This window comes from Vitis vinifera, chromosome 8 (assembly GCF_030704535.1).
Source record: "Vitis vinifera cultivar Pinot Noir 40024 chromosome 8, ASM3070453v1".
NCBI classification, from domain to species: Eukaryota; Viridiplantae; Streptophyta; class Magnoliopsida; order Vitales; family Vitaceae; genus Vitis; species Vitis vinifera.
In genome coordinates, this window is record NC_081812.1 from 13,806,728 (window position 1) to 13,820,397 (window position 13,670).

General features: G+C 36.7%; 1 protein-coding gene across 1 annotated transcript; it reads left to right on the forward strand.

Moving 5' to 3' along the window:
* Positions 1-2,999: 2,999 nt before the first annotated feature.
* LOC100265402 (cell division cycle protein 48 homolog) lies at positions 3,000-8,751 on the forward strand. The gene is made up of 9 exons (XM_002282110.4): positions 3,000-3,222; positions 3,304-3,469; positions 4,141-4,369; positions 5,441-6,207; positions 6,304-6,525; positions 6,621-6,692; positions 6,793-7,074; positions 7,175-7,534; positions 8,224-8,751. Exons 1-9 carry the CDS (start codon positions 3,194-3,196, stop codon positions 8,515-8,517), a joined length of 2,421 nt encoding a protein of 806 aa, XP_002282146.1. The 5' UTR covers positions 3,000-3,193; the 3' UTR covers positions 8,518-8,751.
* Positions 8,752-13,670: the final 4,919 nt, after the last annotated feature.

Below are 13,670 nucleotides of genomic sequence, written 5' to 3' on the forward strand. Positions count from 1 at the left end.
GTCCCTTCATCGTTTCTCTTACTCTCAGCCCGGCCCATTATGGCATTGGGAAAAATCTGGTAATTTCACTTGTCCTGAAATTATCAAACTGATAGGCCATTAGGATTCGGAAGCCCAGAGCCCACTTCCTGCCCTTTTTGCTTAGCCCGAATGATACGACTTCTTATAAAATGACCACTTTTGTTGGACCCTAACAGCTCCACAACCCACAAACTGACCCGGAATCCAATGAATGTATTATGACATATTCCTTAAAGATAAGAAATTAATGGATATTAGAACAAGCTCGATAAATTAAGAAATAGTTCCAGCACACATGGCCTGCCAATCTTGACCACTGAAACCAAAATTCGTCCAATTGTCTTCTACTTTTATTTTTAAAATAAAGTAATAAGCCCACCTCCGAGGTCTACGTCAACATCACGGATACCTCAGTCCGTCCTCATGCTTTCTACTTCGATCAACCCTCATTGTTTTTGTTGATATTAGTTCTTTTTTTCAAAAGAAAAAATTACTCTTATGAATCTTCATCAGACTTCTTCCCCGATCTTCCCTCGCTAAAGCTAAAAAATTTATTTGCCTAATAAAAAAAATTATTAACTAAATGAAAATGGACCATAACCTAAATGGGCTCATTAAACAAACGGGTAGACGAAAGCCCATTGAAGAATAGAAAGGATGCATGACGCAGTCAAAGGAAAGATGCCAACTACCCACCCTTCCACTCACCAGTCTTCAAAAATGACGGTGGTGATGAAAGTAATACGTGGACCCATACAATAATGGGCCGTTCTGGACTAGTAAACTGGTTGGTGTGGACACTGACAGCCGATGCCGTTTCGTGGGCTTATCCCAAATTTGTGAACCTGGACCAATTTGCAGAACCTAAATTCACGTATGGGGGCCTGAATTTCTTCATATTTTCAGATTTGTCCCACTTGGTCGAATAGAACATTCTGGACCAGCAGCAGCGGCTCTGATTTAGAGCAATTCCAGAACTTTCCTAAGGTCATAACCGTAATTAGATTTATCAGAGAAAGATATTTGTTTTGGTATAATGATATCGATATCTAACGAAAAATGTTAAAATTTGGATGACGATTTTGGTTTTAGATCACCGATTAAGATAATGTGTGATATCCACTATTTTTTTTCCTTAAATATGGGAAACCTTTATATATATATAATTTATGAATTTTTATATTTTTAAAAATTATCAAAATCTTTGAAATTAATAAGCTTATTAATGAATTTAACATATGGTTTCGAATTTATTTTTTATTTTTTGAAAAAGTATGATAGTTTTTTTCACCCGTTTTTTGTATTAATTGGATTAGCATTTGAGTTATAAATTATTTTTAAAAAATATTAGGCAAGGATCCAATTCATCGAGTCTAAATTATTTTTAAAAATGTAATAAATTTTTTGAATTTTAGAATGCCTTATGAATTATAAAATTATTTTGTTCCCTTTTTTTTTCAAATAATGTGAATTTAATTTAATATTTTTAAAAATATGTGAATACCAATTTTGCCTATTAAAATAATTTAAAATCATTATTTTTTGCTATCAAAATTATGAAAAAGTGGCAACATCTTTAAAATATATATCTTTTGTGATCCTTTTGTACTATGTTTTCTATTTTTGTTCCTTGTTTGGCTTATTTACAAATAAAAATCTAAATTTGGTTAAATTATTAACATGATCCGTTATCATTACGGACTATAATGAATAATTATTCTCAAGCTTTAACATAAGCTAGAGAAATAAAAGAGCCTAGCCACCTGGTGTTACCTATTTTTGTTAATAAAATTAAAATAAATATTTAAAATTTATATTTTGTCCATTTTCCAATCAATTAATTACTAAGAAAGATATTCGAGAATACAAATTTTTAAAATTATTTTCTTAAATACCACATACATTTATTTTTTAAGAAGGTGAAATTATTCAAAACATAAATAAAGGTGCGTTTGACAATGTTTCTAAAAGAATCATTCATCAAGTGAATTTTTAAAAAACGAATTTTCAATGTTATAAGAGCACAATAAGTTTAGAAAGTGTTCTTAACTTTTTTTAATATTTAAAAAGTTTTATTTTTTAAATATTAAAAAGTGTAGAAACTCTTCTAAAAATCACTGTTAAACACGATAAGTGATTTTCTTTAGATATTTCAAAATATTTTATAAATTTTATCAAACATCTTTCTTCAAAAATACTTTTTAGACTAAAAAATACCTCATAAAATTATTGTCAAGCACGCTGAAAATGTGTTTGGAAATGTTTTTTCGTGAAATATTTTTAGGATAATAAGGGTTTATTTGATAATTATTTTAAAAAACATTTATGAAAAATGATTTTTTAGAACAATTTTTGAAATTTGTTATTTGATTTTTATAAAATAAAAGTACGTTTGAAAACCTAAAATATTTTGAACATATTTCTAATATTTTTAAAAATAAATTTTATATTTAATATTTTATTTTTAATTATTCTACATATCTATATAATTATTTCTTAAAACAATCCTCATAAAACAAATAAAAATAATAACAAATAATTAAAAGATATTTTCTGAAAATATCCTAAAAATAAAAAATCAAAAACAGATTTTAGTTATCAAAAGTATTTTTCTATATTTTTTGTTTTAAAGAATAAAAAATTATTGTAAAAAATAATTTTCAAACATAAGTGTTTTTTTATAAAACACTATAAATAATTTTTCAGATTTTTCAAATATTAAAAAAGAAATTCTAAATTTTACAAAACAATTAATGGGTTTTTTTAGAAATATTATAAGCGTTTCGTGCAATCCATGTGACATGGAATCTATAACTATAAGACATATTTAAAAATTCTATGCAAAATTAAAAGATTAAATTTTAAAAATTAAAATATCCAATGGGGTGATGGCAGCAGGAGTGAGAAAAGAAAAAGAGAGAAAAAAAGAAAGAAGAGGAAAGTAGAAAAGGAAACAAATCCTCATATAAATTTGAAAGTAAAAAAATAAAAAATTAGAAAACTTGCACAAGTAAAAAAGCAAGCAAGTGAACAAAACCCTTTCTTTTTATACAAGAAACGGAGCTGCGCTCCCTATAAATACCCAATATCCCCTTCCCCAATTCTTCAGATCCCATTTCACGGATTTTTCCCTTCTTCCGGTGAACGTTGTCGTTGCAGGGAATCCTACACCATGAGCAACCAAGCCGAATCCTCCGATTCGTAAGTCTTTCATTCCCAGATCTACAAATTTTCCAACAATTCACCGATTCTTGAGTTTCATTTTTTTTTCTTTCTTTTCAGCAAGGGAACGAAGAGAGATTTCAGTACTGCGATTTTGGAGCGCAAGAAGGCTGCGAATCGTCTTGTCGTTGATGAAGCTGTTAACGATGACAACTCGGTCGTTGCGCTTCACCCCGACACTATGGAGAAACTGCAACTCTTTCGCGGCGACACAATCCTGATCAAGGTCAACAACTCTTGTGTTCTTCTTTTTAAGAGGATAAAGTTCAATTATTTGGATGATATTTTTTGGTTTTTCGTAATTTCGGTATGGTTTTGGTTTGCAAAGTTGATTTTGATTTGGGTTTTGTTTGATTGTCGTGGGCTTTTGATTTAGATAAGTTTTAATGTTTCTTTTTGAATCGTTTGAAGTTTATTTTATTTTTATATTTTTGCTTCTAAAATTTATAGATGGGGTTGGTGGTGTGGTGGGTATTGCTGTGATTTGGGTTTTGCGTGGTCATGCTCGGTTCATGCAAATTAGGGTTTTGGTGTTAATTCTTTCGAATATGTGTGATTTGTTGTTGTAGTTTTGGGAATTGTAATTGCGGTTCTTGTAGTTTTAACAAAGATTAAATTGATTGGTTGATTGTTGCTTTATCCACCTACAATGAATGGTACTCTTGATTGATGAACTTTTTAGAAAAGTTGGTGAGGTTTTTTTGTTAGGGTTCAATTCGTTTTGGAGACATATTTTCTGGGTAGAGAATCATTGTTCTGGTTCTGGTTATCCGTTTCAATCAGAGCCTTCACCAAGATGACCCTCCTTTGTGAGATGGGGTTGATATGCTTAATAATTCTATCAATGTATTTCTGTTATTAATTGAATTAAATTACTTGACTGTTATTGCAATCCAGGGAAAGAAAAGGAAAGATACTATCTGCATTGCTCTTGCTGATGATACCTGTGATGAACCAAAGATTAGAATGAACAAGGTTGTGAGATCAAACCTGAGGGTCAGGCTAGGAGACGTGGTTTCTGTGCACCAATGTCCTGATGTCAAATATGGAAAGAGAGTGCACATCCTCCCTGTGGATGACACTATTGAAGGTGTCACAGGGAATCTATTTGATGCATATTTGAAACGTGAGTTCATTTTCTTGCTGATTTTTTAATTTACCCCATGTAATACTTCCGTTTATATTTTTCTATTTTATAGTCAGAAGACAAGTTGGATTTTTTATTTGATTAAATGGATAAGAGTAGGGAATTCTATCTGTATGGTTATAAGTGTACTCTTGTTCTTCACATTTATTTGAACTATCTTTAAGCATTGTTGGCTAGTTCAATGCCTAACCATTTGATTAAGTGTGTATGGTATGCACACACAAACATGAAATATGCCTTTTGGTTAATAATGAAAAAGATAATGATTGGAAGGTAGTATCATGATTTGAATGTGAATTTAGGATAGTGAAAGTGTTCCCTAACCACTAAACCAATGCCCCTCTTCTATTGGATAAGAACATATTATTGGTGATTTGTGGTCCAAACAGTGTAGCAGGCTTTATTTCCAGGATCAACATGTGCATTTTCAAGCTCTAGCACATTTTCCATAGTTCAAGTGTCACATGATTTAATGATTTAAAGATGATCCAAGTAGAGATTGATGTTAATAACAGTTTCTATCATCGGTTCCTCAATAGTCTGTTCTGCTGCATCCATCTCTGATATTTGCAATCTGAGTTTAGCTAGGTAAAGTAGTAATATATTCCACTTAACATCTTCAGGCGCCTGTATATGCTGGGAGACTTTCATGGGCTTATTTATTGGTTAATGCCACTTTTGTTTGTGTCTCAAGCATAAAATAAATAACTGCTATGTAAGACTGCATGTTGTACATATGATATCTTTACCTATCCCCTTTTTTCTATGTTCAGATACTCGTAAAGGAGTCCCGGTTGCTCTTTAATCCTAAAATAGATCATCTGCTTGTAATGACTTTAAAGCATACACATTCAATTTCTTTTTAATATCTTTTGATAGTCAGGGAATAAAATATTTAGTAATTGGTTAATGATTCATGTATCCTTGTGACAGAAAGTATGATCAAGTGGTCATTTGATCAGACATACTTCTGTTGAGTGCATGTGAATTTATTTATTTATTTTTGGTATGTGGCATGACTGGTTTCTGAGTCTATTTTCATATTTGCAGCTTATTTCCTTGAGGCATACCGCCCAGTGAGGAAGGGTGATCTGTTTCTTGTCAGAGGAGGAATGAGAAGTGTAGAATTCAAGGTAATTGAGACTGACCCTGCTGAGTACTGTGTGGTGGCCCCAGACACAGAGATCTTTTGTGAAGGAGAGCCTGTGAGAAGGGAGGATGAGGACCGATTAGATGAGGTTGGTTATGATGATGTTGGTGGAGTCCGAAAACAGATGGCTCAGATCCGGGAGCTGGTGGAGCTGCCGCTTCGTCATCCCCAGTTATTTAAATCAATTGGCGTGAAGCCACCAAAAGGGATTCTGCTATATGGACCTCCTGGATCTGGAAAAACTTTAATAGCCCGAGCTGTTGCTAATGAAACCGGTGCTTTCTTCTTCTGTATTAATGGACCGGAGATCATGTCAAAATTGGCTGGGGAGAGTGAAAGCAATCTCAGGAAAGCATTTGAGGAAGCGGAGAAAAATGCCCCATCCATTATCTTTATTGATGAGATTGATTCAATTGCTCCAAAGCGAGAGAAGACACATGGAGAAGTTGAGAGGCGTATTGTTTCTCAGCTCTTGACACTTATGGATGGACTTAAATCCCGTGCACATGTTATTGTTATTGGTGCGACCAATCGTCCCAACAGCATAGATCCAGCTTTGAGAAGGTTTGGGAGATTTGATAGGGAAATAGATATTGGTGTTCCAGACGAAGTTGGGCGTCTTGAGGTTCTTCGCATCCATACGAAGAACATGAAGCTCTCCGAAGATGTAAGATCAACATACTTAGCTCCTTACTAAAGTCCACATCCCTTTTTATTTCTTTTTAAATGAAATCTGAACGAGGTCTGGTTTTCTTTCATACAGGTTGATTTAGAAAGAATTGCCAAGGACACTCATGGGTATGTGGGTGCTGACCTTGCTGCTCTATGTACCGAGGCTGCACTTCAGTGCATCAGAGAGAAGATGGATGTGATTGACTTGGAAGACGAAAGTATAGATGCAGAGATACTTAACTCCATGGCCGTTACTGATGAGCACTTTAAGACTGCTCTTGGGACAAGCAATCCATCTGCTCTCCGTGAAACAGTGAGTCTTTTGAAATATATCATATGTGCCCTAGAGTTTCTTTGCTGATTATTGGTTGGGCCTTATTTACCATTTTTCCACTTTTTATGAACCAGGTTGTTGAAGTGCCTAATGTTAGCTGGGAAGATATTGGTGGCCTTGAGAATGTTAAGAGGGAACTTCAGGAGGTAAGTGCAATTGCCAAATTGTCATTCTTTCTCTAAATTTATTTTTTTTAATCTTTTTATGTGGTACGTAATTTTTTTCATACTTTTTTTTCTCATGTAGACTGTTCAATATCCTGTGGAGCATCCTGAGAAATTTGAGAAGTTTGGCATGTCTCCTTCCAAGGGAGTTCTTTTCTATGGTCCACCTGGATGTGGTAAAACTCTGCTTGCTAAGGCCATCGCCAATGAATGTCAGGCAAACTTCATCAGTGTCAAGGGTCCAGAATTGCTTACAATGTGGTTTGGAGAAAGCGAGGCCAATGTGCGAGAAATTTTTGACAAGGCTCGCCAATCTGCCCCTTGTGTCCTATTCTTTGATGAACTCGATTCCATTGCTACTCAGGTTCATTTTATTTTTATGAACTGGATGAATGACCTTCATTGCTAAACTGACTTTTTTCTCCTGGATTAAATTCTTTTTAACCCCACTCTAATTGTCACAGAGAGGAAGCAGTGTAGGTGATGCTGGGGGTGCTGCTGATAGAGTTCTGAACCAACTTCTGACTGAAATGGATGGAATGTCCGCAAAGAAAACTGTTTTTATTATTGGGGCTACCAACAGACCTGATATAATTGACCCGGCACTTCTACGTCCAGGTCGTCTTGATCAGTTGATTTACATTCCTTTACCTGATGAGGATTCTCGGCATCAAATTTTCAAGGCCTGCCTGAGGAAATCTCCTGTTTCAAAAGATGTAGACCTTAGAGCCCTTGCCAAGTATACTCAAGGCTTCAGTGGTGCTGATATTACTGAAATATGCCAGCGTGCATGCAAATATGCCATAAGAGAGAATATTGAGAAGGTAGTCATCTGCACTTCTTGAGTTTCATTCATTTTCTCATTCATCATCTGATTGACACTTTTACCATTCCTCAGCGCCCCCCCCCCCCCCCCCCCCCCCCCCAACACACACACACCAATGAGCTGATATAAATAAAGAGAACTGGATGGCTGTTTAGGTTTATATAAGGGAAAACCTACTAATTCTGTGATATCTGAGTCATTGGATATCAAAGAACCTTTATGAAGCATAAATATTTGGGAGGATGGAATTAGTATGAAGGCTACTTGTCCCTCTTATAATGAGGTTGTGGGCCGAAAATGCACAGCCCCCCACATCATTTCCTTAGAAAAAGGCATTCATCATTAAGTATTTGGGCCATTTCCATCTCCTTCTGCCTTGTCTTTGTGCTTGAAACAAGCTCTCTCAAAATATGGAGTATTGGGCTATCTAATATTCTTGAGTCCCATTACTGCATCTGTCTAAGGGTAGCTGCATTCCCCAGCTACTGCAGTAATCCGTGGCCAACTTGAAGGTAGAAAAAGCACTTGTGTAGGTTTCTTTCTTAGCATATGTATTCAGTTGTTCCAAATCCCATGTAGTAGACCAGAGGACCATTCAAGTTTTACTAAGACTGAAATCCTTTATTTCAACTTCTGTGAACTTATGCAAAGGACAAGAAAATAATCATAAATTTTTGGGTTTTGCAGGACATTGAGAGGGAGAGGAGGAGAAGGGAGAACCCTGAGGCAATGGAAGAGGATGTTGATGAAGAAGTGGCAGAGATCAAGGCTGCTCATTTTGAAGAATCAATGAAGTATGCTAGGAGGAGTGTCAGTGATGCTGACATTCGTAAATACCAGGCATTTGCACAGACATTGCAGCAATCCAGAGGCTTTGGAACTGAATTTCGATTTTCAGAAACCAGCACAGGAGCTGCTGGATCGGACCCTTTTGCAGCTTCTGCTGGTGGGGCTGCTGATGAAGATGACCTTTATAGTTAGGCCTACTCCAAGTGTGTTGTTCACTGTTTAATTTCTACAATACTTTATATTTCCATTTATATATGTATTTGTTGGTGCCCTGTAACATGGGTTAAAATATTCCATGGGATTATTATTGCCCATATCTTTGGGTTTTGGCAGGTGCCCTGACTCCTGTTTGAATTTTAAAACAGTGGTTCCCATCCTGGATGTTATAATTCCTGATTGAAGAAGCTCCACAAAATTTAAGTTAAACTCAAGTTATTAGGATTTTATATTTCTTGATTTAAGATTATTAGGTTGCATGTAGTCATTCATCCAAACTTCTATGGCAACGTCTAATTCATGCCCAGCGGCCTTATCCATCTGAAACACTATTTCTGCCCATCTGGCCCCGCTCGACAATGTTGCATCGCGGGGCCTTTGGCGATGCTTCTGTGGCTGATGTTCTCTGATTTAGCTCCCTTTAGATGCTCATGCTTGTGGCTAGTGTTCTCTGCTATTCACATATTCATATTTTATCTGCATCTGGAAAGGCTCATGGATGCTTTTGCAGCTGGTATGAAATTGGCGTCTGGAATGATGCTTTAGATAATGTTACCATCGGAGCGTTAGTTGATGGTGATTCCCTTAGTTTTGCTGACTAGCCTCTCTTTCATCCCGTTATTACTGTTTTACAAAAAACAGAGGGGAAATCAATGTCAGTTTCACTACTGAAGGAAGGCTGGAAATGGGTAATGCGGATGGACTTTTCTTCTATGGTCTTGTGAAAACCATGGACTGCCAATTCCGTCGGCCCACCTCGTGCCTACTGTCGTGCAGGTGTAGGTCATGGGTTGGATGTATTGATACTGTGAAATGATATACCTCCTCAGTTCTCATTTTAAAACAAAGCTAGGCCGCTCATGCAAGTTGCAATTATAAACAGAGGGCCCCTCACATTATATGAGATAAATTGATTTGACATCGGCTGGTGAAAAATCAGATCACTCTAGTTATTAACTTTGGTCGCAGACCAAACAATTTATTTTTATAATTAAAAACTTAGCTCAAGAAGTCAAGAAGATTGCAGTTTTATTTCAGTATAAAATTTTCAAGTTCCTACGGTTGAAGCCCAATCCCACTATTCAATGTTCTCTTTTTTGGGGGGAGTAGCTCAGAGATTTAGTAGTGATGTGCGGTGGTGTAAATTTCTAAATTCTTAGGCTTTAGACACTTAAATAAGGGTGCATTGTGTTTGAATTATATAATAATGAAATTTTTATTTTTATTTTTATTTTCTAAACCATGACCTAAAGATATAGGAGTGTGACACTGTAACGTGGAGCTCCAAAACCAAAACTTGGCCGCGGAGACGAGCCTTCTGTTTTGGGTGCCAGATTTGCACTGACAAAGTCCGAGTTTCCGGCTCCTACGGCCTCCTTAGTTGACCGGACCGATCCTCTACTTGTTTCCCTGTTCACACCTCACGTGAAAATTTTAAAATAAAAGAATAATGTGTTCTCTCTCTGTACATGGACGGATGCAAGATTTTGGAATGGAATTCCACATCTACCACCTCTGTAATACCGTCTAATAGTTATCTATCCGTTACACGAAAAATTAGGACAAACAGAACAATTTGAGATTTTGGTTAAATAATAAAGATTGAAGTACACCTAAACAGTGTGCATAATTGAATTATACACTCATAGCCGAGTGAGTGAGGGATGTGGGATCAAATGCCGGAGAATGAGAGTCATGTTCCTGAGGGGGGAGGAGGGGTGAATGCTAGGATATTGGGGAGGTTTTTGATTAGACAAACCCACTTTATAGGGGCAACCCCACTTGAAAATAAAAATAAAATAATAAAGGGTTAAAAGGAAAAAATTAATGTGTCCTTATTTGCTAATATATCTATCATTGTTTGTACACCTTTGGATTTCTTGTCTTTGGTCTTTCCAAGTCTTGATTACAGCCTCATATTTTGCTTCCCCTCTTCTCCAACTTGTGTGACCCCTCAAAAAGTAAATATATCATTGACATGGTGGTTTGGAACTTAGTCTTTTTCCTTTATTTATTCATATTATTGATGGGCTAAATGTAATCTCAAAATCTTTGAATTTTTCTTTTATTTTTTTCCTCACGGCCCTTCCTTGTAAACAGTGTGGATGGATGAATAAAAGAGGAAAAATGGGACATAAAAATATCCATAGAATCAAAACAAATGAAGGGGGAAATTGCTTATGAAGTGATGTGTGATGAATGAAGGCCTCCAAAATGATATGAAGACGAATAGCAAAGAAAGGCTAGAGAGGGTTAGAGGGTGTGGGGGGACATGCTAAGTTGGCAATGATGGTGGTGTTGCATTAGTTGATAACAAAATGGTCACCAAAGCACATCAAATCATATCATACACAATTAATAATGTAAGAAGCACATCATATCATACACGTAGATATCAATCATGTCTTGGGGCATATCCTCTGCCCCCACTCCATTACTCATCTCCCCCTCCTTTTTCCTCTCTTTTCTTGTCTATGTTGAACTCCAATTCCAAATGGGTCCCTTCCCAAAATCATGTAATGAGTTAAGCACTTGGGTGGAGTAGAATGTATCAAACCCTTCTCTTCTCCCCAACCATCCTTTTTGTTTTTTTTTTTTTTTTTTTTTTGATTGTATGAAGAAATAGACTGATTGGTTGAATAAAGCAGAGGTATTATTAGGAGGGACCTGTCCTATTTCACTATTAGGATCATTCATATGCGATGTGGATCCTATTCAAAAGCTATATGCTTACATTCATATGTCATATAGTTTAACTTCTCTTTCAATCACATCCAAACGCACATGTGGTATAATATGCAAATAAGCAATTGAATTTGATCTAGATTGTAGCTTTTAGTGGGCAGTATATCTTTCAAAAGGGCTTTTTGTACTCTTCTAATTCAATTATCTAAACCCCATTTTTCAAGGATTAAGGGCATGCAAAATAGTGAAGTAACAGAAGACCTTCAATTCCAGTACCAGAAGGGGAAAAAGGAAATAAAGGAAAACATAATATGGGACAACTGACAAGTGGTTGGGGGAAGATAACCTAAAAAGATAATGAAAGGAGGGTTAGGGGAGGCTTTAAGAGCACTACAGTGCCCAGTTCCTTTTCTCTGCCCCCACACGTGCATCTCCACGTGGGAAGTTGTAAAAGGGCAGTACTCAAACCCCATTGTCACCTTTCCACAATTGACACCTATATTTCAACGTTGTCAGTAATGCACGTGTTCCCCCTCCAAGACTGGGTCCCCTCCCCGCCTTACCCATTTCCTCTTGACCCTTCTTTTCCACCCTCTTCTTCTCTCTCTCTCTCTCTCCCTCTCTCTTTGTGTTAATCCAAGGTAAAACTTCAAATCTAATTATTTCAGAATTAATTGCAGTGCAGGATTGAATCTATGAATTATGCAATATGGAGAGGAAAAAAAAAAAGGGTGGATGACGGAAAGAGCATCGATGGAAGGAGCAGTGAGGAAGTACACTTCCATTAATTAGGTGGATGGCAGAAGAGGACACTCGTCTAACACCCTTATCATGATGGTGCTGCTGCCATGGATATTTTTCTCCACCACATGTTGCCTCAAACTTCACATTCAGTAAAAAGGAAAAGAAAAGGGGGTAAAATGTTGAATCTTCATACAACCCCAATTTGTGATGGAGAGGATTCCGATCCATTTGGGTCAATCACAGTATGATATAATACATTCGTTATCATATATATTAAGATCTCAGACTAATCCAAGTAATTTGATGATGATTTCGGGCTTTGGGTTTATGTATACCAATATATGTCCATGTTGACAGTGAAAAAAAAATGGTGGGGGCAGATGAGGGAAGAAAGAGAGAAGACCGCACGAGGGGGCACTGAGTAATGAGTATAGGAGGTTGCAGGGTGGGCAGGAGTTGCATGTACCCAATACCAAGTCACGTTCTTCTAAGGATTCTCGCTGTCGGCTGACATTTCCATTTAGTACAAACACACCGCATCTCCCTTCTCCCATACACCTCTCTCTCTCACTCATTCAACATTCAGTACTCTTTTCCTGACTCTCCTCCTCCTCGTCCTCGTCCTCGTCCCCGTCCACCACCACCACCACCACCGCCACCGCCAACGCCACCGCAGCTGCTACTCCTACTGTCACCCAATGCCTCTCATTTTCCATTCAACAACTGACATTTGCAGGGAAATTCAAAGCCACGCGAGCAATTAAGCTCTGAGTGTCACATGTTCAATTTGACTGATGACACATTCTTTCTCCAAGATCTTACACCAATTGAATGATTTGACATCGTTTCCCACCGATAAGTGTCTTATCAGGAGATGCTTAAAGGCATTAATGATTACTATGCAAAACCCCTCCCCTTTCCTTTTCCCTTTTCCCTTTTCCCTTTTCCTTATCCTCTAAATTCCGTCTTCCTTTGAAACAAGGAGCTATGGACAGGGCACATGATGGGTCATTTGTCATCTCCATTGGATTAACTTGGAATAAAAAGCTCATAGCATGTGTAGATAGATATATAGCCCAATGTACTCTTTGTTTGTTTTCATTTTTTATTAAGGTGAAAATGAAATGAACATTCATATATGGTATAGTAGTACTAGCCTTTTGATAAGGGGAAGGCAGGTGGAGACAAGTCTATTAATACCTTTCAATGGATCATCTCCAAATTTGATCTTTCAACTACAAAAACATGTTGGATAATTGTATTGTTCTACACCATATAACGATAAAACGGAATGATGGAAAATGCTTTGCATCCCAGAATTCCACATAATGCCCCACCAATCTCACTTGAAACGGGGCTAGTATACAATGTTTTGTTGCACATGAAGTAAACATTAGCCCATAACGTGGGGGGATTTGAGGAAACAAGATATTGTATGAAGGGAAGAACCAAAAACTTAAGGGGTGGTCCAGGAAATAATTTTAAAGATGATGCTTGCTCTTGTCTGGTGTTTTGGAGGCATAAGGCATGGTGATTACATTGTCCCGACTTGCCAAATCATGTACAATTTCTTGGTGGGGAGCATTGTTATTAATGCTATGAAGTACTATACATCAAGCTTGGTTTTCCCACACTTTTATTTTGCATGCATTGGTAACAGATCCAGTCCACATTCAACAACAAAAGCACTTGCATTTGTG

What these genes read in the sequence shown, in the direction of transcription:
- LOC100265402 (XM_002282110.4), top strand. Translation starts at nt 3,194, where the DNA reads ATGAGCAACCAAGCCGAATCCTCCGATTC. An exon ending in GCGACACAATCCTGATCAAG is followed by an intron (nt 3,470 to 4,140) that starts GTCAACAACTCT and finishes ATTGCAATCCAG; the next exon opens with GGAAAGAAAAGGAAAGATAC. An exon ending in TAAGAGAGAATATTGAGAAG is followed by an intron (nt 7,535 to 8,223) that starts GTAGTCATCTGC and finishes TGGGTTTTGCAG; the next exon opens with GACATTGAGAGGGAGAGGAG.